The 24,676-nt window shown below is 43.3% G+C and overlaps 1 protein-coding gene across 3 annotated transcripts in view; it reads left to right on the top strand.

Annotated features, from left to right (window-relative positions):
- Positions 1-24,676, top strand: part of LOC122322090 (fibulin-1) — a 608,226-nt gene that overhangs the window by 41,327 nt on the left and 542,223 nt on the right. For all 3 annotated transcript variants that reach the window (XM_070282405.1, XM_043213493.2, XM_070282404.1), the window contains exon 2: positions 23,030-23,524. In XM_070282405.1, the coding sequence (XP_070138506.1) occupies positions 23,030-23,524 (495 nt within the window). The remainder of the gene's footprint in view (positions 1-23,029; positions 23,525-24,676) is intronic.

Below are 24,676 nucleotides of genomic sequence, written 5' to 3'. Positions count from 1 at the left end.
CAGGCGGACACCTCGGAAGTGGGCACGCACCGCCTCGCTCAGCTCTCGGGACGGCGTACGAACGCGTATGTGAGGCACAACCTTGAAGACGACTGAACGGGCAGAGTTACGAGACAGAAATATGGACAGGAACATTGGAGCGGAAGAAATGCATAATTATTGTGGGCAGGCGGACGCTTCCATCGGAAAAAGCACGAACTTAGCGACGGGCCGCATGACGAGCCTTGCGCGGTGCGGATGTCGATCACGCGGACCTGGCCATCGGATCCTGGATACACCGCGTCAACCCTGCCTAATCGCCACTCATTGGACGGAAGGTTGTCCTCCTTGATAACCACCATATCCCCAACGCGTAGGGGTTTGCCACTTATTCCTCTTATGGAGCTCCTTGAGGTACTCTTCCTTCCATCGCAGCCTTCAGGTGCTGCCAGCGGTTAATAATGGACGTGGTATCCCCCTGTATCTCGGGTTCAACCGTGGCGAAAAGTGGGCCTCCCACAAGAAACTGCCCGGGTGTAAGAGCCAACAGATCAGTAGGGTCTTCGGACATTGGTGCGAGCGGCCGCGAATTCAGGCACGCCTCGATCCTCGCCAGGAGAGTAGCAAGCTCCTCAAAGGTGTCTTTCCGCGTGGCGGCCTCCCACAGACCCCCATGTGGGGAGCTCCTGGAGGAATGAAATGTCAGAGAAGCTGCTGGTGACTATAGGCGCCGGTCAAAGCCCCCTTTAGGCTCTGGAGAAAATCGCGGGATAGTAGAGCAGCTGCCTCCACAAAGGTATTCTCGTTGTCGGACTGCACTTTACGGGGGCATCCTCTCCGGGACACGAACCGTGCAAAAGCTGCCAGAAAGTTCTCGGTCGTAAGGTCCGACGTAGGCTCGAAATAGATGGCCTTAGTGGAGAAGCGCACAAACACCAACACATAACCCTTGTGATGAGACAGGCCCTCCCCGTATAGTTTTTTATCTCGAAAGAACCGACATAATCCACACCGGTGTACGTGAATGGGCGCGAGAAGGACGTCCGTTCCTTGGGTAGCTCTCCCATGAGTTGCGTCTGCAACTTCTTCTTGTGGATGACACATACCTTACAAGAATAGACGACGGACTTGACCAAATTCCTTACCCTTGGAGTCCAGAATTTGGCCCGGATCAGACGGAACATCAGCTGATTGCCACCGTGCAGCGTGATGCGATGTGTAAATTGAACCAGGAGTCGAGATAGATGGCAGTCGTTCGGAAGGATAATAGGGTGCCGTTCGTCATATTGGAGAAGCTCAGAGGACGCGAACCGGCCGCAGGCTCTCATAAGGCCTTGCGAATCCACGAAGGGGTTAAGATTTTGAATCGGACTGGATGCTGATACTAGACGCTTTTCGCTTAAGCAGTCCATCTCAGAGACGAAGTGTCTGCGCAGAGTGACGGAAACTAGAACACGTTCAGCCGACGTAACCTCATTAGCTGTCAGGTGCTCTTCGAACGGGGATCGAATCTTCCGCGCGCGCTGGATGAAGCGATAAACATAGGCAAGGATTCGTAATGCGAGGGTAGAAAAACGTTCAAGAAGATCTTCGGGGGGCGCCTTCGCGACATGGACCTGGACTGCTCGCTTCTCGAGTTCAGTCACGGGGGATCATTGCCTTGAGTGGGCCAATCGCTGCGAGGCCTTTGCTGTCAGTCAGGACCGTGCCACCACAACTGGTTAATCGCAAGATCTTGGAGAGCTGCGCCCTGGCTAGCGAGATCTGCAGGGTTCTGCTCGAAGCGGACATGTGCCCATTTGTGCTCGTCGGTGAACTGGGTGATCTTGGTCACCCGGTTGGCCACGAACGTTGTCCACTGGCACGCTGGATTACGCAGCCACGCGAGGACAATAGTCGAGTCGGTCCAACAGTATAGGGCAGACGCGGCCCCTGGCATCTTTGGCAGAACGGCGGTGGCCATCTCGGACAACAACAATGCACCGCACAGTTCTAGCCGAGGGAGCGACACCGTTTTAACTGGGGCCACTCGAGTCTTTGCAGTCAGCAGGGTCACTATTACCGTGGACCCAACCTCGACACGGACGTAAATTGCTGCGCCGTACGCCTTCTGCGAAGCGTCTGACCTTTAGGTGTGGTCGGAACGCGACCCAACGAGGAACACGAATCTGATCGAGCACCGAGTAATTCTTCAGGAAGTCAACCATCACTGACAGAAATCTTTAGGGAGGGCGTCGTCCCACCCTAGATCCAGAAGCCAAATGTCCTGCATGAACATTTTCGCCCGGACATGGAAAAAAAGCGTCCATTTCCTTAGTGGAAACCCTGTCGACTCTAGGGCCCCTTCATCAACGTCATCAACGTACATAAAATGCCGGATACTTTGGCTTGCCTGCGGATACTTCGACTCTTCATCGTCAGCGAGCTGTTGCAGGACTCGGATCGCTAGAAACGGGGCACAATTGACACCGAAGGTGACCGTTTTTAACTCGTAGTCGCGGATATCCCCATCGGGATTGCGAAACAAAATACGTTGAAGCGGAGTATGCTTGGGTCTACCTAAATTTGCCGATAAAGCTTCTCGATTTCGGCGTTGAAGACAAACCTAAAGTATCGCCACTTTAGGATTTGAATCGTCAGTTCGGATTGTAAGATTACGCCGGGCCCGCGTAATGAATGTCGTTCAGACTGGTCCCGTTTGCGGACGGGCTCGAAGCATTGAAGACCACCTTGGTGGTCGTGCTTTTGGGCTTGAAGACGGCATGATGTTGAAGATAGTAGGTAGCGGGACTGCTCGCCGGAGAGACCTCGGTCATGTGGCCTAAGTCGATGTATTCCTGGATTACCGAGTCATAGCGAGCCTTAAGGGGCGGATCCCTCTTCAGGCGGTGCGCATTACGCAGGAACTGAGCAAGAGCAAAGGACCGTGAAGCCGCTGGAGGCAGAAAATATATGGAAATATATGGACATGCATGCAAGTACGAATATATGTAAGGGCATTTGGGGTATATGCGTGGGCGAAAAGTGGACTGTATAACTGGGGGAACAGGAAAGTTATGTGGTGTAAAAACAACAAACAAAATGGCGTAATTATCATTTGGCGGAACAATGCCGGGAAATGCTGGTAGAAAAATATCCAAAAATGTCCGGCTCGGTGGACCAAATGCTGGGGGGCGATGTGGCCGCAAGATTCCAGAGGGTGCAGAAGGCCCAGAGGAACAAATCCCACGTCGCGAACGAAAATTAATCCGGAGGCTCGAAAAGAATAAGTCGTGGGCGTCGTGAAAGAAAAGTCAAGGGCGCATTCATGTCAGCTTTAATCTCCTGCATACATAAAACTCACTTTACTTAGAAAAAAACTGCTACAGCCAGAGCGGACGATCGACGACGGCCGACCGCGCATTTTGACCCAAGAGACAGAGAGTGCGAGATCGTGCATAGATGGGCGAGCGCAGATGCGCTCTTCAGCGGGGATGCGTTCTTAAGCTCAGATAAGCGACGGCACAATGGCCCCTCAGCTAAACAGTTATCATAAATTAAGAAAATAGAGAATCTACATTTCAAGATTAAATTAAATCTAGGGATAGCTATGGGAAAATGAATGCAAAAATGAGCTGTAATTTTTATAAATAACACGAAACGGATCGTGTTCGGCAATATTAGATCTTTAAATTGCTAAGAGTTAATCGAAAGTACCAAACTGAGCGGACGTGCTTTGCCCGAGCGCCGAGAAAACTGGAACATAAAACAGTTACCCAAACAAAAAAAAAAAATGTAGCACCAACAACAAGCAGTGCTACAATTTCTGCAACCACAGCGACATCCACATAAATTCAAAACACCGCGATGTCAACGACTACAGCGAGTACAAAAACAACAACTTCGAAAAGTGCCATAAAGGCCCCGGCCACACAGACTGGAATGGATCGCCACATCCAAATTGAGCGAAAGCTTAGCCCGCAGAGTAATCTGGAAGGCAATAAAACAAAAATTTACCGCGTCCAGAAAATCGACGAAGAACCAGGCAGATCCAGTAGTAACAGATTTGCCCTACTGGCGGATGTTGAAGAAAACCAACCAGCCCAAACCAACGAAAAAAAACCAAAGCCCCCTCCAATCTATATTAGGGAAAAAAGCTCGAGTGCCCTGGTGAACCGAATTTAAATCGCGCTGATCGGGGACGGTGATAACTTTTACCTTATCCTGCTTATCAAAGGGAAAATCCATGAAACAAAGGTCCAAACCAAGTCTGACGGATATCAAAATATCTGGGCAAGGCTCAGAAAAACTTTTACACGTACCAGCTGAAAAGCAGTAAGAGCCTACAGTAAAGGGAATCAGTAGTAAAGGGAATCAAATCCGATGTTACCGCCGCGGAAATAAAAACCGCTCTTAAAGAAAAGGGCTTCGCCGCCAAGAATGTTATTAACATTCTAAATAAAGATAAAAAGCCACAGCCCTCTTCAAGGTTGTGACCCAAACTACAAGCTGCAATATCTTTTGCATCGAAGAATAAACGCAACGATCCAGTGGAATGCGCTAATGGCCAAGGGTATGGACATAACAGATCATACTGCATACTTCGGGCTAAGTAGTAGGTCTAAGTAGTCTGCGGGGCGCCCACAACTCCGCTCACTACACTACAAACAAGGACAGTACCATGAAGAAATGTGGAAACTGCGGAGGCAACCATACGGCAACCTATATAGAATGTGTGATGTACAAGGAGTTGAAGACTTGTATGCGTCAAGCGACCGCAACGCGCAACGCATGCCGATGCTTAACGATTTGGAATAGAATCACCAATTCAGCCTATTTCACAAAGCAACAGGCCCCAGAACAGTCACAGAGCAAAACGGTAATTATGATGCTTAGTAAGCATTAGTAATGCTTAGCATTGCTTACCCTCCAAAAAAGTATGATGGAGCTTATGTCATTCATGAAAACGACTATACATGCAAACACTATGCAAAAGGTACATCCAGAATCTTTCGCCAGCAAGTACTAACTTCCCTCTGTGGAGGGCCCACCCAAATCTTAGCGCCCCAATTGAAGCGACTACCCCGATAAAAAACTCTTCAGGATGCTGGGCTTGCAGCGACGAAGACCGAGCTGAAACATTCACCACACATCTTTAAAGTGTCTACCAGCCAAACCCAGCCTCAAATTCATTCCTCCTGACAAAAACTCAGCCAGAGGCCTCCCTCAGCCAGCCGCACCTTCATTCCGGGTGAACAAAATCGGAAAAGTCATAAGAGGGCTACCTCCACAGGAACGCGCACTCGACCCGTGTCTGTATTTTTTGTATAGTATGGCCATTCCTACGAACACACAACTATCACTGGGGCACCTTGGTATGTTCGCAACGAAAACATCCACCGGGATCTGTTTCCTCGCAGTGAATGACGAAATCCAGAAGCAAAAAGACAACGAATAACTGTCTTTGCACCCAACTCGCTCTGGGGTTGACTCGGATTTCTAGCGTATCCCGCCTGCGACGCAATGACCTCCCAACCCAGCAATCGATTTTTAGGGCCGTCTAACTCAGTATCAGTCAATATGACTGTAAGTTTAGTTAAAAATATAAGATTTGATACACCTCTTGTAAGTCTCGCAAAGAGAAGATTCAAGAAATAAAAGCAATTTTTAACAAAAAAATTACTTACTAAAAGAAAGGACCTACTTACTCTATTAGAAACTAACTTACTCTATTATCTATTAGAAAAATATTAGTTTTTTCAGAAGTAAACACCAAAAATGTGTCAGTGATATTTTTTTAATGAACGACAGGATAAACAGGATTAACTGCGATTAACTTTAAAACCTTACGCTAGCACTAGTAGCATAGTTTACAACACTAGGAATATCGTTGGGACACCAGATGAAGTTTAATAATCCGTGATGTAAAACAATCCATGATAATCTGTTTTTAAGCAAAACAAGCTGCGTGCGGCTTGAAAAATAAGAAAACCACTGTACGATTTTTGGGGAAAAACTCATAAGATGCAAAGATACTGCTTAAAGCAGTGTATACCACATCAGTTTACATGCTGCAAACATACACCCCTATGGATGTTAACAGTGACTTGAAAAAAATCAATTTGACAAAAAATGAAATTCACTCGTGAACACTTTTGCGCAATCATTTTTCACGATTTTCGTCGTGAATTAACACAACAGGAGTGCATCGGTGAACTTAAATCTTTGCATGGCGATAAAGCACTATCCTATAGCACTGTGAAAAACAGGTATTATGAATTCAATCGTGGCCGACGCTCTCTCGAAGACGAAGGTCGTCCAAAAAGAGTCGTTTTACCAAAGAACAGTGACGCTGTGCATGAATTGATAATTTGTGACATACCGTTAGATAGAGGCAACTGGATGAACACCTGGCCGTAAAAAATATTTGTTCTCGTTAGATCCCGCACAATTTGACAATCGCTCAAAATCGCTCGCGTGGGCTATGCCAAAAAAAAAAAAATGCTTATGAGCTCGAAACAAGACAGCAATCGACCGTGTGGGTCTTCGAAGACAACCCAAATCCAACAAAAATTTGTTGGTGCAAGAAGCACTTCAAAGCAAATGATGGCCTGTTTCTTCAGTAAAACAGGTCATGTGGCGACTGTTCCGCTTGAGCAACGTTGCATGGTCAATTTTGAGTGGTACACTCATTTTCATTATTAGGCCAGAAATATATATAGCAAGAAGAATCTAGCTAAGAAGATACCTAGCTAAGAAGAATCTAAAGATATTTTTATAAAATAAAATTTGATTTACTTTTCATGTTGTGATCATTGATCATTACGAAAGTTTACCCTACAATTCATAACGCTTATAAAATTGATTGTTGAGAATGACAAACTGGTTACTTATATATACAAAGTTTGAATGATGAAACAAGGATCCTGACTTAAGAAACTTTTTGACTTTTGTAAGCTCTCGAATTCCTCTTCTTAGGGCGATAAAGATGTTTATAAACCCAAGGTAGTTTGGTTAAAAATGTTGAAATTAGACTTCTGGAACAAATTTATTCAACGCATTGTGAACTATTTTGTAAAACGAATCTGTAGAAGCTCCCAATGAGTTCAAAGTTGACAAAAGTCGTTTGTAGGGATCTGTACTTGCGAGAGCACGCTATAGAGTCCGGCTTTAGCTCGTCGGTTTTCGGGGTGAAGGTTTTGTTTTATACAAATTCGAACCCTGCCTAACCCTACAAATCCTATTTATGTATAAATAGGCCAAGAATTAAGCATGCTTGTGACAAGATAGGTAGCTAGATACTAAGCCGGGAGAACAAAATAATCAAATAGAACAGGAGATAATTAACGTTTCATAGTTCAGTTTAATCGTAAAAGTTTAGAAAACTAAAATCGATTCGTTCAAAGAACAGAGGCCATTCAGAGACAAGTAAATATATATAATGTATAGATTTATAATTTTTAATATATAAAATTATCAATATTATAATAACAAGGAGCTCTTGTGAATGTGAAAATAAGATTATAGTGTTAGGATATGTAATTCATGTTTTAGTCGTGATTAAGAGGGAAAAAAACATTTATAACCATACGAGTTGGGTTGGTTATAGGAAAAATATGAGATAAAAACAAAATTAACAAAAAATATAAAAATAAAAATTATATAAATAATAACAAAAATTAAAAAATCGAATAAAAAAACTCAAAAATTACTTGGTTAAAGCGTTGGTTGAAGTAAGCAAAGTTATTACTTTACGTTATTACGTTTATATTATTACGTTAATAATCAAATTTATGTTCTTAAACCATTTAACTAAAATTCATGTTCGATCGACCTTGCTTAAGTTTGCTGTTAAAGAACATGTGTTTTTTCACGAACTGATCTTAAAAGAACTGAGTTTTACACAAAAATAAAAATAAACGATTTAAATAAACTGATGGCGAACCTTGCTTCGCAAAATTTTACACGCGAAAAAAAAACTTTAAATATATTTATATATATAGATTTTATGTTTTTTTAGCACATCACTGATTCTATGATTATGCCTCTTTTTGAATTCCTTCTTCTTAGGTTTTACCCTAAGAGGGAATTGTCATCCTCAGATGGGATCTGAGCAATTTTTATCCTGCAGAAAATATGAGTCGAGCCAATTATATTAATTTCGCAATGAACTATATTTTGAACTTGTTGGAGAAAGAGTTAACTTCAGTTGGGTTCTCATTTAGACATCAGGAAACCATCTGCAAAAAATAGACGACCCAATCGAAAAATAGTGAACTTGGGAACAAAAATTTCATAATCAGAGACAGAGAAATAAAGCCAATTTCGGAAAACGCGAAAGCATTAAAATCCAAAGAAGCGGTTTTTGTAAAACAATGGATCAATTTACCCAGAATACTTCCAACGTTTTAGTAGCAACAGCAAAAAATACTTTGTAATTCAATTTTTTGGAGCAGTTGCTGCAGAGCTAGGATTTTGTGGGCCTTTGGCTAGAAACTCATATATGATACAGTAGCAACAAATGCTTTTTCGAGGTTGGTTGGACTATTTAAAAGATGATATATGATAGAACGCTTATATTTCCTGTTAAACTTAAAAATTTCATTAGGAGCTACCCAAAAATGGTTTTACAGGTCACTCCTGACATCATCAACAGTGGCGTCAGGCATAAAGCAAGAAAAAAATATGGCCTTACTGCCACAGCAGTAAGAGGCCTTGGAGACAGCACAACAGGAGCAGAATGTGGGTTGTCCAACAATGGAGGCTTCAAGATGAAAGGAGCCTCCAGATTTTTACTCTATTCCATTCCAAGACTCAGTACACTGATGGCTTCATGCAAGGGATCAATATTAGTCTGCCCTGCTGGGACGCTCAAAATGTCCCTTGGCACTGGAACTACATAAGTAGGTAGGCATCGAAAGTGTATCGACTGGTAACACATGTGAAGTAGGGGTACCCAATAACCTGACAGTCATCAGGCTATTGTTGAGAATTTTTTCTTGGAGATTCGCTTAATAAATTTAGACCAAAGAATTGGGTTTCAAGTGCAAGGAATTGATCAGTTAGGACCGAGAATTGCTTGCAAACATCAAGAAAACTATTGCTTGCCCGCTTCATTCAAGCTTTATCTCTATCTTGATTGCATAGATTCAAGATTGCGTCGAGCCAATTTCATTATTGATAAGGATCACTTATCCGTTCATTGTGTCCACCTACAGCACATTTAATATGTACGCAGTTGTTGTAAAGCCAGCAAGACAGGTATGAGTTACCCGTGATAAATTAACGGATTTCGCGTATTTTGGCTGTACAAATTAGACTCATTGTTGAGGGAATTCTGACCACTGTAGTAGAGTGTGTAGAATTTAGATAGGCTCTCTGCATCCGGGAGTAGTATATCAGATGTAAGATTTGCACGCAGTATATACGTCGGAACGACCGACTCCGATATCCTATAGCTGACATATAACTGAACGATCGAAAATGACCCAACTTTCGTGTTTTTGAAGATAGGTGGAACTTCGTACAGACTCTATTATTTGTTAGTTGATCCGACCTACCAAATTTCATAACGATCGGCTGACAATCGGATATGGTATTTAGTAAAAATACAACCTTTGGTTTTTTTTAAGATAGAAGCTTTTTTTTTTAATTTTTTATTGTAATTAATTGGTTTTATTCTCTTAAGGATAGGCCAACTATATCTAATGTTTGCGATATATATCCGGTCTTAACTGCAAGGGTACATCAACTTTGGCTCCGCACGAAGTTAGCTTTCCTTTTTGGCTTATTTCATTTTTCGTTAAATCAAAAGTTGAAATGGGCGCTAAAATAGCTATACTTATTTTAAAGCTTTACAGTCCTAAAAAAATGAAAAACTACGAGTCCCAATTTATATTTTCTTATTGAGAAAACTACAACCCAATTTTTGCGAACATTTTTTTCAGTGGAAACATTTTGATTTTTAGTTTTGAGCTGTTGAATGAGGCAAAATGGGAGCAAATGGGTGAGCCTCTTAAAAAATTTGAGAGTTCTCACACTGTCAGTGTGCCGGCAACGTTGTGGCAGAATTTTCGACCCTATGTAAGATTTTCGACCCTATGTGCAATGGAAAATGAGAGTTTGCCCCCCCACTGCTCTAAATCAAGCCTAATCCTGGACTTCTCATCTTCTACATTTACGCCCATTTTATGTGCAATGTGGCCGATTCTGGCGAAACCGGATACCGCCTCACAGCAACTGCCTTCGTCGCAAGCAAGTTGAATTGCCCGCCGTTCTCACCGTTAGCAAAGACGAAACCATTTCAATGGATATGAAATCAGGTCGAAGTCAACGTTGCTGTCTCTCATGAATAATAGATTCGTAGCTTAAAGCTGGGCTTTTGACTGGAGGAGTGTGTTTGGTCTTATATCAGCAGCAAATTTTCCATAGATCTCAATTATTCTCCAATAATTAAAATTGTATGTCAGCTATGAATTCCTTTACATTTTATTATCCTTTTTATTATCCTTTACATATTACGATCGTGCGACACTTTTATACATATGCATAAGGCGCCAAGCACCGGAAGTCACTTCTTCTTTTTTGATACACAGCTTATCAGTTTTTTTTTTAGATTTTTAATGAGTCGCCCAAGTGAAAAAAATCTACATGTTTCGCTTTTAGTCTCTTTTTTAGAGACTGAAAATCAGATTTCTCATATTTCTTGCCATTTCAAGGGCAGGACCGGAGAATAAAATTCGGTTAAATCGAACTAGTCAGTTAGATTGAGAACAGTAGCGCTTATTTAAGGAAACCAACCAACCGGACAACCAAAACGGATGGATGTCGCAGTGTTTCCAAACGTGACAGCCAAACATTTTCAGGTAATTCCACCTTTAATCTTGGTTGTTTTGATTCCATCGATTTGCCTTGGGGTTGTTTTGTATAATTAATAATACATATGGACCATTTTGCACTGATTGGCTGTTTTAGACCCGGGCTCAAAAGATTCGGGATCAAAAAAATATGATCACGCACTTGATAAAATCGCTATTCGCACAACTTGTGCCTAAAACAATTATGCTGCTGCGGCGGTTACATGTTTTCATAATTTCTCTAATCTATCTAAGCTGGCCCTAATCTATGTTGCTTATGCATTAACAGCCGCTGCTGGCCATCTAGTACCTTTGGTGATCCAGAAAAAAATTTAAATTAGGTCACGGGGAAGAAGAAGAAGTCCGTGGAGTCGTTGACCTGGCGGGGCTGTTTCTGCGCGTCGTCTGATCCAGAATCGTTGTATTTATAAGCCACCTGGCAAGGGATAATTTATAATTTTAAAGAAGGTGCACGCTACACGTGGCGTATAGGAACTTGCCGCATGAAAACTGGCAAATGAAATGGATGAAAGGATAAGTTTTTTATTCCAATGTTAGCCAAGCTGAGTGATAATTGTCCATCAGTCTGGGATAAGTACCTTGGTCCTGTCCAGCAATTTATCCACAGAGCGGAACCTAGGAGTTCTGAATTCATGCCGTTCAAGCTTATTACTAGTGTCGAAATGCATTTGTACGATTGTTAAGGTACGTATGGAAGCGCTGGTATGCCTTCGAACTAAAAAGAAATTAAGAAATGAGCACTAAGTCTAACCGATAGCCTAATCAGATGATATTGCTGAATGTTGGATGAAACTTTTTCTCTTTCTGTAACTATTATAATGTAACTATTTGAAAATGATAAAAATCGGACTGAAGCTAAGATATATATCGGGCAGATATATATCGGATATATATCGCAAACATCGGATATAGTTGGCCGATCCTTATGATTAAATCATAATAAAACCAAATAATTAAAATAAAAAATTTCAAAAAAAAAGTCCCAAGCTTCTATCTTCAAAAATAAGTGTTTACGTGAGGGGCCGGGGTGCCGCAACTTTAAGAGCGCACCCGCGCTGAAGAGCGCACCAGCACTGAAGAGCGCACCCGCGCTGAAGAGCGCATCCGCGCTCGCCCCTCTTTGCGCTCTCGCTCCTTCGCCGGCCGTCGTCGATCGTAGTTTTTCTATTACTTTTTGCACTAGTTTTTAAGGAATTAATTCGATGTAAGCAGCCCAATAAAGCTGACCGCGTTATATCCACTGGAAGACGCCCCCGACTTTTTATTCAACATTTCTACTCCTGGAATCTTTTGCGGAACCAACGCCCCCCTACAAAAACATTGGTCCTTCGAGCCGGATAATTACTGGATTTTCTTCTGCCAGCAGTTCTCGGCATTGTTCCGCCAAAAGATAAGTACATTTTTCCGTCCCCATCTCTCTGCCGGTCTTCAGCAGTGATCCGAACATTAAATTTCGTTCACACTGCTGCAAGATTGTTTTTCCCTCCGTGTCAACTCCAAGTCCGAGTTTTCCGACACAACGGCAGGTTGAGATTTTCTAATAATCTATAATAATCTTAAAATTCGGCAAATTTTTCTATCCGTCTCCGTTTTGTGTGCTGCCCATATTCCTCGCCGTGTTCGGCCTCTCCGTTATTCATTCGCTTGCCAACGGTCGAGGCATATGTGCATCCGCATACATACATACGCACATACATATTTTTTGGTGCAATTAATCCGCGAAAAAATCGCAAGTGAACAGTGAAATTGTGTGGTGACAAAAAGAAGGCATAATTAATATTGGCCACCGGTGTGAGTTAGTTCCGGAATTTCCAAATTCACCGAACAGTCCGCCGCTGTCGTAATATTTGTTTTTATCTTCCTCAATCAGTGTCATTTTTTACACCACATAACTTTTCTGTTCCCCCAATTATACAGTCCACTTATCAAAGCTCCACTGTGCCAACATATGCCCACATGCCCTTACATATATCCGTACCTGCATGCATGTCCATATATTTTCTGCCTTCAATTCCAAGAAATATATAACCGATAAAATTTAACATATACAGTCCACTTATCGAAGCTCTACTGTATCATCATATGCCCCACATGCCCTTGCCCTACTTGCATGCATGTCCACATAATTTCCAATTATTTTCTGCCTCCAATTTCAGGAAATATATAGCCGATAAAATTAAAAAAAAAAATATTTCACATTTTCTAAAACTAACAATTATAAACCGCCATTTCACTACAAATCCGTGATTGTGTCGCTTAAATTCTCGACCTAGCCGTGTTGTGTTTTTCGGTTCTGTTTTTTTTTCTTTGGTACGTACAGGGTGCCGACGGCATAACCGGCTGCATAACAAAATAGATTAAAAAATCAATTAATTATAAATTTATGTATTTATAATTATAACTACGAAAATTTATTTAATTCTTATTTTCCGTTCAAGCTAAGGGCCAGGTTTTTTAATTCACCTTTTCGGCCACTCAATAATTAAAGTCGAAGATTTAACTATCGGAAAATTATAATTAATTAATTTAAATATCCACCTTCTGTCCGAATAGAGCCGCGGTTTTTTAATTCCATCTTCCCGGCTTCGTGTTAATTAAATTCAATTAATTAAATATTTAGGTTTCAGTTCCACCGTTCCAGCTTCGTGATAATTAACCTCAATTGATTAAAAATTAAGATTTTCAACTCCACCCTTCTGGATTAATTATTTAATTATTATTTACAAAATTAATTATTTATATCTTTGTGTGTTAAATTCAAGCCAAAGTTAAGTCCACCTTCCGGCTCCGCAAATTCGAAAATAGTTAAGAATTTAATATCTCAGTATATATTAAATTCAGTACGAACCACACAAGTCGAAATATACATACATATATAGACCGTCATCATTTTTTTTCCGAACAAGCACGAATTTTCCGGTACCTTTTCCATTTTTTCGTGCCTCCAACTCTGCTTCTACTCCGCATCAGGCAACATCCGCCTACAATCCGAACAAACCTCGTCTCCTTTTGGGTTTTTTCTGGTGCCTGAAGTTTTTCTTCCCACATTCGAATTGTGCCGCACACGACTTTCCTTTCCATATCGGCGCCACTAGTTCGCACTTGCTCCTTGTAATTGCCTTTCATCCGCGATCTCACCGTTCTCATCACATTAGTGTGACCGGCCACCACTTCGTACGGGGCACCTGTTGCGCGAGTCAGTCGACAAGCGCTGATCAGCGAATTGGACGCTGAGAATGCCCACGGGAGACGACAAAAAGCCGCGTTCGATCCCAGCCATCCGTTTGGACAGATCTCAATCCGCATCTCCGCGGACGCCTCTTTTGAAGCCTAAGGCTACCAGTGCCAGTCCAAGGGCAAGGAGTGACGAATCCGTCAATACAACCCCCGGTCCTTCACAGAGGCAGACTCACTCCGTCGCAAAAATGGCTCCAAGTGCGGTCGAAGTGGCGTTGAAAAAGTTCATCGCCACAACAGATCGAATTATCCAATTTGAGGCTAACATAAGTACTCCGGGCGCCCCAGAAACGGAAATAGGCTCCCAATACATGTGCGAAGTTCATCGGGACCAAATTCAGGCACTATGGGAGAAGGTGGAGAAGAGCTATGAGAGCTGCTCCGATTTGCTAGCCGTGTCCGACGACAATGCGGCCGCCTCGACAGTGCTGGAAGCGAAGTACAGCTACTGTTACTCCGTCTATTCGAGATGTATTGCCCAGCTTCGGGAGAAAATTGCTTCCCAATCCACTCAGGCTCCCGTCAATGTCCACACGCCCGCGCCTACAGGCTGCCGGTTACCTCCGGTGGATACCGAGGTCTTCGCGGGTGATTATCTTCGGTGGCCCACCTTCAGAGACTTGTTTACGGCCATTTACATCCAAAACTCGCGGCTCACCCCGGTAGAGAAGTTGTTCCACTTATTGTCTAAGACAAGTGGTGACGCCCACGCCATTGTTTCTAAGGCTCCGCTTACCCATGAGGGGTTTGTCGCCGCATGGCAAAGCCTCACAGACCGCTTTGAGAACCGGCGGCTATTGGTCAACAGCCAGTTGAAGATCCTTTTCAACATCCAGGCTATTTCTCAAGAGTCCGGGGTCGCGCTGAAGGAGCTGCAAGCTACCATTCAGAGTTGTTTGACAGCCCTAGAAATGTCCTCCGTTAATGTTGAGGCTTGGGACTGTCTCCTTGTATTTATGATTTCGTCAAAGCTCCCCAAGGTCACACTTTCTATGTGGGAGCAATCCGTACATAATAAGGCCGAGATTCCAACATGGAAGGAATTAGATAACTTCCTGACAGAGCGCCATCGCACTCTGGAGGCCATCGACGACGTCAGGCCTAGTGGCTCCGTGCAATTTCCGCCAAGGTCGGGACTTCCTACTGCCCCTGCTCGGAGGCTCACTTCATACGAGACTCGAGTGGTTCCGGGCCAAAAGGGCTGCGATCTCTGTTCGAGGGAGGACCACCCCATTCGCTTATGTCCGCGTTTCCTAGAAATGGATGTAAATGGGCGCTCTGACTACATAAGGAGGAAGCAGTTATGTTTAAACTGTTTTGCCCGAGGGCACCAGCAGCGAGACTGCACGAGCGCCCATACCTGCTCCACATGCCACAGCAGACACCACACCCTCTTGCACCGCGGCAATCCATTCGCAACCGCTCCAAGTCCGCCTACGCAGCTTACCGCTCCAAGTCCGCCTACGTCAACAAACGGCCCCGAAGATCAGTCGAATGTGCAGGTGTGTTTCGCTTCCGGGTCAGGAGCCGTCCTACTGGGCACGGCCCTTATCAACGTGTGCCATTTGGGGTGCACCGTCCAAGCACGAGCACTGATAGACTCAGGCTCCGAAGCGACGTTCATAACGGAACGACTGTTCAACCTCGTCAAGCCTCCCTTCAAGACGATTCAATCCCAAGTTTCCGGCCTTAATCAAACCATTTCCGCGCCTCCAACTCTGCTTCTACTCCGCATCAGGCAACATCCGCCTACAATCCGAACAAACCTCGTCTCCTTTTGGGTTTTTTCTGGTGCCTGAAGTTTTTCTTCCCACATTCGAATTGTGCCGCACACGACTTTCCTTTCCATATCGGCGCCACTAGTTCGCACTTGCTCCTTGTAATTGCCTTTCATCCGCGATCTCACCGTTCTCATCACATTAGTGTGACCGGCCACCACTTCGTACGGGGCACCTGTTGCGCGAGTCAGTCGACAAGCGCTGATCAGCGAATTGGACGCTGAGAATGCCCACGGGAGACGACAAAAAGCCGCGTTCGATCCCAGCCATCCGTTTGGACAGATCTCAATCCGCATCTCCGCGGACGCCTCTTTTGAAGCCTAAGGCTACCAGTGCCAGTCCAAGGGCAAGGAGTGACGAATCCGTCAATACAACCCCCGGTCCTTCACAGAGGCAGACTCACTCCGTCGCAAAAATGGCTCCAAGTGCGGTCGAAGTGGCGTTGAAAAAGTTCATCGCCACAACAGATCGAATTATCCAATTTGAGGCTAACATAAGTACTCCGGGCGCCCCAGAAACGGAAATAGGCTCCCAATACATGTGCGAAGTTCATCGGGACCAAATTCAGGCACTATGGGAGAAGGTGGAGAAGAGCTATGAGAGCTGCTCCGATTTGCTAGCCGTGTCCGACGACAATGCGGCCGCCTCGACAGTGCTGGAAGCGAAGTACAGCTACTGTTACTCCGTCTATTCGAGATGTATTGCCCAGCTTCGGGAGAAAATTGCTTCCCAATCCACTCAGGCTCCCGTCAATGTCCACACGCCCGCGCCTACAGGCTGCCGGTTACCTCCGGTGGATACCGAGGTCTTCGCGGGTGATTATCTTCGGTGGCCCACCTTCAGAGACTTGTTTACGGCCATTTACATCCAAAACTCGCGGCTCACCCCGGTAGAGAAGTTGTTCCACTTATTGTCTAAGACAAGTGGTGACGCCCACGCCATTGTTTCTAAGGCTCCGCTTACCCATGAGGGGTTTGTCGCCGCATGGCAAAGCCTCACAGACCGCTTTGAGAACCGGCGGCTATTGGTCAACAGCCAGTTGAAGATCCTTTTCAACATCCAGGCTATTTCTCAAGAGTCCGGGGTCGCGCTGAAGGAGCTGCAAGCTACCATTCAGAGTTGTTTGACAGCCCTAGAAATGTCCTCCGTTAATGTTGAGGCTTGGGACTGTCTCCTTGTATTTATGATTTCGTCAAAGCTCCCCAAGGTCACACTTTCTATGTGGGAGCAATCCGTACATAATAAGGCCGAGATTCCAACATGGAAGGAATTAGATAACTTCCTGACAGAGCGCCATCGCACTCTGGAGGCCATCGACGACGTCAGGCCTAGTGGCTCCGTGCAATTTCCGCCAAGGTCGGGACTTCCTACTGCCCCTGCTCGGAGGCTCACTTCATACGAGACTCGAGTGGTTCCGGGCCAAAAGGGCTGCGATCTCTGTTCGAGGGAGGACCACCCCATTCGCTTATGTCCGCGTTTCCTAGAAATGGATGTAAATGGGCGCTCTGACTACATAAGGAGGAAGCAGTTATGTTTAAACTGTTTTGCCCGAGGGCACCAGCAGCGAGACTGCACGAGCGCCCATACCTGCTCCACATGCCACAGCAGACACCACACCCTCTTGCACCGCGGCAATCCATTCGCAACCGCTCCAAGTCCGCCTACGCAGCTTACCGCTCCAAGTCCGCCTACGTCAACAAACGGCCCCGAAGATCAGTCGAATGTGCAGGTGTGTTTCGCTTCCGGGTCAGGAGCCGTCCTACTGGGCACGGCCCTTATCAACGTGTGCCATTTGGGGTGCACCGTCCAAGCACGAGCACTGATAGACTCAGGCTCCGAAGCGACGTTCATAACGGAACGACTGTTCAACCTCGTCAAGCCTCCCTTCAAGACGATTCAATCCCAAGTTTCCGGCCTTAATCAAACCATTTCCGCGCAGTCTACTAAATTGTGCCATTTCTCTATTCGGTCGCCGTCAAGACCCGGGCTACAATTAGAGACTGCGGCTTACGTTCTTCCGCAGTTGGCAGGAAATCTGCCATCATATCCGATTTCGCGAGATCGTCTCAAGGGGCTGCCCAATATTACCCTGGCGGACCCCAACTTCTTTGAGAGCTCCCAAGTCGATGTGTTATTAGGAGCTGACATTCTTCCGTCCATTCTCCTCGGTAATTCCAAGGCTAATATCTGCGGGTCGCTTCTCGGTCAGGAGACCATTTTCGGATGGGTGCTGACAGGCCCATTATCTCCAGCCAACACCCGCAGCGTGTCTGTTTTTTCCGCACGAGTTGCCCGCAGCCTCGGTGACTCACTGGTTCAGGGTTTCGATTCCGGATGCGAGCATAATTCTGTTACGACTCCTTCTTCGATTTACACATCGCATCACGCTGCACGGTGGCAATCAGCTGATGATCCGACTGATCCGGGTCTAATTCTAGATTCCAAGGTCATATTCAGCACGATGTCGCCACGCCTTCGCAACGCCCCGTCACTGGAAAGCAGATGTACTCGAGGTACACTATCCTACCGATGCCGAGTCTGCAATGGGAGTCATCCGTTGAAGAAGTGTCGGCGCTTCCTACGCCTTAGTGCCGAGGAGCGGCTTCGAGTGGTTCTCGTGAACCGCTATTGCTCGAGCTGCCTGGGCCACGAGCACTCCGACGGATCCTGTCGGCGTGGGGACGGCTGTAAGACGTGTGGTCAGGATCACCACACGCTGCTGCACCCCGGGACCAAGGAGCACCGGTCACCGCCCACGGGAGACAGTACACCTGGTGTCTCGCTCTCTCGTCGGCCGTCATCCGCCAACTCCCGGCGCGGTTCGGGTGCTTCTCGCCCTGCGTCCGCCATTTTCCGGCACTCACAAGCCGATCCACGGCCATCGACTTCCCGGCGCTCGTCGGCAACTCCTCGGCATTCTTCCGCCACTGGCTGGCAGTCGTCAAGCGCTCCACTGCTTTCGTCCGCCACTCATCGGGTGCCGTCCACCGCTCTTCCGCCCGCGTCATCCGCGCCTAGGCAACTTTCCGCCTCTCCTCGAGGGCCCCCGCAGGACGCGCTCGCTGCGCCCACCCTATCGTCGCTGCCGAGACGGAACAGCGTCAACATCGGGACCCGGATTTTCGACACGGGGGCCTTCATCGACCGTGTACGCCCTCTAGCTGCAGTGACGCATAGCTAGCGACGAGGGATATGTTGCAACCCGAGCGATTGCAAGGGGGGGAGGATGTTTACGTGAGGGGCCGGGGTGCCGCAACTTTAAGAGCGCACCCGCGCTGAAGAGCGCACCAGCACTGAAGAGCGCACCCGCGCTGAAGAGCGCATCCGCGCTCGCCCCTCTTTGCGCTCTCGCTCCTTCGCCGGCCGTCGTCGATCGTAGTTTTTCTATTACTTTTTGCACTAGTTTTTAAGGAATTAATTCGATGTAAGCAGCCCAATAAAGCTGACCGCGTTATATCCACTGGAAGACGCCCCCGACTTTTTATTCAACATTTCTACTCCTGGAATCTTTTGCGGAACCAACGCCCCCCTACAAAAACAATAAGAAAGTTGATATTTCTACCATATACCATTTGCGATCGATCAGTTATATGGCAGCTATAGGATATTGTCGGCCGATTCTAATGAAATTTGGTAGGTTGGATCAACTGATCAACTGAAACTGAAATAGAATCTGTACTAAGTTCCAGCTTACTATCTTCAAAAACACGAAAGTTGGTCATTTCCGATCAATCAGTTTCATGACAGCTATAGGATATAGTCGGCTGATGCCTGCCGTTCCGACTTATATACTGCGTGCAAAGGAAAGAAGGGTGTGTGCAAAGTTTCAAGTCGATAGCTTTAAAACTGAGAGACTAGTTGGCGTAGAAACAGACAGACAGACGGACATGCTCATATCAACTCAGGAGGTGATCCTGATCAAGAATAAATATACTTTATAGGGTCAGAGATGTCTCCTTCACTGCGTTGCACAATTTTGGACAAAATTATAATACCCTCTGCAAGGGTATAAAATATGATATTAAACACGAAAGCACGTTACAATTACTTTTTGTCAAAAAAAAGAAATTCACATTTAAACATAAACACCGGAACATGCCTGGTTCATGGAGGTGAAGGAGGTATCTGTGACCCAATAAAATGATAAAGCATACACTTGATCTGGATCACCTTCGGAGTCGATATAAGCGTGTCTGTCTGTCCGTTTATCTCTCCGTCTAAATGTCGCATACCATAGAGACGATAGGGAGACTAGTTTGTTTTGAAACACACAGACGGACGGAGGCATCCTAATAAATAATTGATAAGTATCAATTATAATAATTGATAATAATTATCCGCTGAAAATTTGATCCATGTCTATCAGGTCAACATGCCTGGCTTATGGAGGTGAAGGAGGCATCTGTGACTCAATAAAATGATAAAGCATATACTTGATCTGGATCACCTTCGGAGTCGATATAAGCGTGTCTGTCTGTCCGTTTATCCCTCCGTCTAAATGTCGCATACCATAGAAACGATAGAGAGACTAGTTTGTTTCGAAACAATATTATTATAAATTATTTCTGATAATTTGATCCATGTCTATCAGGTCAACGTATCCCTCCCTAATTTTTCCCATTAAACATTGTTATTTTATTGAGGTGACCTTTGGGTATTGTGGATAAATCATAAACCTTTGGCTGGGCTTTAGTTCCAGCTTTTCTTCACTTTTATAGGATTGCTGCGAAAGCCTGGCCTTGTTCCAAAAGGATTGCCTCAAACAAGGTGTGCGAGTGCCAAGGCCTTTTTAAAGTAAAGTAAAGTTTTCTGGATCCGACGAAAGTTCTTGGAGCTGCCAATCTGATAAATCTTTTGCTCATTCTAAAAAAAAAACAAAAAAACATGAAAGGAAAGCTAACTTCGGGCGGAGCCGAAGTTTATATACCCTTGCAGTTAAAACCGGATATATATCTCAAACATCGGATATAGTTGGCCGATCCTTATGAGAATATGATAATATAACCCAATTTATTATAATACAAAAACCAAACCTAAAAATGTCCCAAACTTCTATCTTCAAAAACACAAAAGTTGGGTAATTTCCGATCGTTCAGTTATATAGCAGCTATAGGATATAGTTGGCCGATCCTTATGAAATTTGGCATGTCGTAATGTTTTGCCAAAAAAGGCTCTCTTGTCAAATTTTCTCTCTGAACTCTCTAACTTTAAAAACGTCAAAGTTATACCATTTCCGATCAATCAGTTATATGGCAGCTATAGGATATAATCGGCTGTTTCCAGTCGTTCCGACTTATATTTTACTACTGCGTGGAAAAGAAAAAAGGGTGTGTGCAAAGTTTTAAGACGATAGTTTTTAAACTGAGAGACTAGTTCGCGTAGAAACGGACAGACAGACGGACAGACAGACGGACAGACGGACATGCTCATATCAACTCAGGAGGTGATCCTGATCAAGAATATATATAGTGAAGATGTCTCCTTCACTGCGTTGCACACTTTTGGACAAAATTCTAATACCCTCTACAAAGGTATAAAAATCATTTTAAAATAGAATCTACTTTCTAATTGGTATCCTATAGGCTTTAACTTATGTGGCCCGATTCGGATCCCATAGTTTGCGTTTTTAACTGGTTTTATACAGTTGTGATAGATGAAAAAATCGATATACTTTTTAAGTATATACTGTTGAGAATACTCTCACAAAAATTCAACGATCGGAGCATTAGAACCGAAGTTGTAGCTATTTATAGTGCACAACCTGCACATAAAACTTGAATAAACGTTAAACTTTAAACTCGATTATCTCAGAATCTTGATTTTTCGAAATTACATTTGCTGTGGACACGATTACTAAAAAACTACTAATCCGATCAACACCAAATTTTGACCACTTATTTATTATGATATTAGCTAGTCCGTGATCGACGGATTTTCCATTTTTTTGGATTTTCAAACTCCGTTTTTAAAGCATAAAAATGAAAAATCTTATACCTTGAAAAAGTACATTTTTTTTTTTTTTTTTAAAACCGTCGCCATTTATTTTTTATTAAAATTTTTAAAAATCCCTCGATCACGGACTAGAAAATACAATATACTAACTAAATTTTTTTGAATTTTGGATTTCAGAAGAACCGTTTTTGGGATATCATGTCAACCGCAAGACACCATCGAAAAAAGATGATCCGGGAATTCGGCTATAACATTTGTATTATGTAATATTTTTTTATGAAAAAATTTAATTAAGTACCCAGAAACATGTACTAAACAACGTCGGTAAAACATTTTTCATAAATATTTTCTATGGTGTCAAAAAAAAATCGATAAAATTACATTTTTTTGCGCGGTACAACTGTATATAACCCCTTAATACCCTTGCAAATACCCCCTTTTCATAGCCCTTCATCTAAAAATATTTTTTTTTTACCATTACCTACGGAGCCGATATAATCAGTTCCATCGTTCTGCCATCGTTCTAGTTCAAAAGCTATCGAATTCAAACATTGCACACACCGTAGAGTACAGGGGTATATTGTATTTGTGTGAATGGATGTGGACGAAAAGTAAAAGAGAAGGAATCCTCTCGGAAATGACTTCGTGTTTTTGAAGATAGAATGTTGAGACTTTCAACAGATTCTTTTTTTGGTCAATTCATTCTATTCGCACAATTTCGGAAGGATACCAAATTGTCTATATTCTATAGCAGCCTATGTTTGGTGTTTGTTAAAAAACCATCATTGGTATTTTTAAAGATAGAAGCTTGGAATTTTTTTTTATATTTTGTTTTCTAAGAAATTTGTTTTATTATAATGACATAAGGATCGGCCAACTGAATCCGATATTTGCTAAATATATCCGATTTAAACTGCAAGGCTCTGCCGAAATAAGCTTTCCTTTCTCTTCCTATATTTATTTTAAGATTGAAGATTGTTTGGATCCTATATTTATTTTAAAAAACAATATTCCTTGTCACTGCATGGACTTATCAACTTCCCCTCCGCCCGAAGCCCAATATTTTTTGATTTTTAATTTTTTAACAAAAAATTTCATATATTCAGTCATATGTTAACTAAGAGTCTGACCAATTTAGTCTAATTAAATTAATACTGATTCGTTTTAGACATTTTAAGTACTGTCTACCTAGTGATGTAGTTAACTAATTATACGATTTATTTTTAGAACAAATTTCTGAATATATTCGAAAGTGCTGCATTAATGGACTCCGTCAAGCACGCTTAACAGCCTCTTGTTCGGACCATGACATATCACCTTTCATAACACCACAACTTTGGTTAGGATTATGTCACTCAACATTTGAAGTATGCTGTTCCCTTGCACTTGACCACCAAAACTGCGATCTTGGTCGATTGGCAGCATTAGAGGGAACTCGCTGCGACGTAGGTGAAAATATTACATCTAAAGCGTTTACCATATGCTGTAGATCATGCCAAATTGGATTGGCAGTAAAAGCAAGTAAAGTTAACTGTAAGGATCCCTTGTTTTCTTTTCTTTCTTCGATGGACGCATATAAAGCTTGCTGTTATGAAGATGACTTAAATATTCAAGCTGAAACGGAAAAAAACTTTTTATATACCCATGATAATATTGGTGCTTCCGAAAAAAAAATTAACTCTGCAGATCACGTAGATGGAACTATTATTTTATCTGATGACGGTAAGAAAAGTTATTATATTTACATATTAGTGACTAAATATTTTACACAACATAAAATGTATGTGAAATATACATAAAATATTTCATAAATATGTATACTATTACACTGTATATTATATATTTATAAAAAAAAGTATAAAACATAAAATTTTTGAAGTGATTAAATGGCGAAACCCCTTTTGTGCCCTTTCAGGGGTTATTTTAATTTTGGTCAAAAGTGTGCAACATAGTGAAGGAGACATCTTCGACTCTATAAAGTATATTTTCCTGATTAGTATTAGTCCCTGAGATGATATGTGTCCGATGTTTGCGATATATATCCGGTTATAACTGCAAGGGTATATAAACTTTGGTTCCCGAAGTTAGCTTTTCTTTCTGTTATACCCTTGCAGAGGGTATTATAATTTTGGTCAAAAGTGTGCAACGCAGTGAAGGAGACATCTCCGACCCTATAAAGTATATATATTCTTGATCAGGATCAACTCCTGAGATGATATAAGCAAGTCCGTCTGTCTGTCTATCGAGTTAAAATTTTGCACATATCCATACTTTCTTTGCACTCCATATACACATATAAGTTCGAACGGATCCGACTTGGACCGGCCGACTTTATCCTATGGCTGCTTTCTAATTGATTGATCGGAAACTCTGGTATTTTTAAATTTAGCGAGTTGGCATTTTTTATTATTTGAATTTAAGTAAATTGATCCGACCTATCGAATTCAATATGGATGGACCGACTATATGCTACAGCTAGCATATAATTGAACAATCAAAAATGACCCATTTTATACAGAGGGTAATATTATTTTGTCCAAAAGTGTGCAACGCAGTGAAGGAGACATCTCCGACCCTAAAAAGTATATATATTCTTGATCAGGATCACCTCCTGAGTTGATATGAGCATGTCGGTCTGTCCGTCTGTCTGTTTCTACGGAAACTAGTCTCTTAGTTTTAAAGCTATCGACTTCAAACTTTGCACATACCTTTTTTTCCTTTGCACGCAGTATATAAGTCGGAACGGCAGGGATCATCCGACTATATCCTATAGCTGTCATGTAACTGATTGATCGGAAATGACAAACTTTCGTGTTTTTGAAGATAGTAAGCTGAAACTTAGTACAGATTCTATTTTTGGTCACTTGATCCAAC

This window comes from Drosophila bipectinata, chromosome 4 (assembly GCF_030179905.1).
Source record: "Drosophila bipectinata strain 14024-0381.07 chromosome 4, DbipHiC1v2, whole genome shotgun sequence".
NCBI lineage: Eukaryota > Metazoa > Arthropoda > Insecta > Diptera > Drosophilidae > Drosophila > Drosophila bipectinata.
The sequence above is the reverse complement of the archived record's forward strand: the minus strand, read 5'-3'. Positions and strand labels throughout refer to the sequence as shown.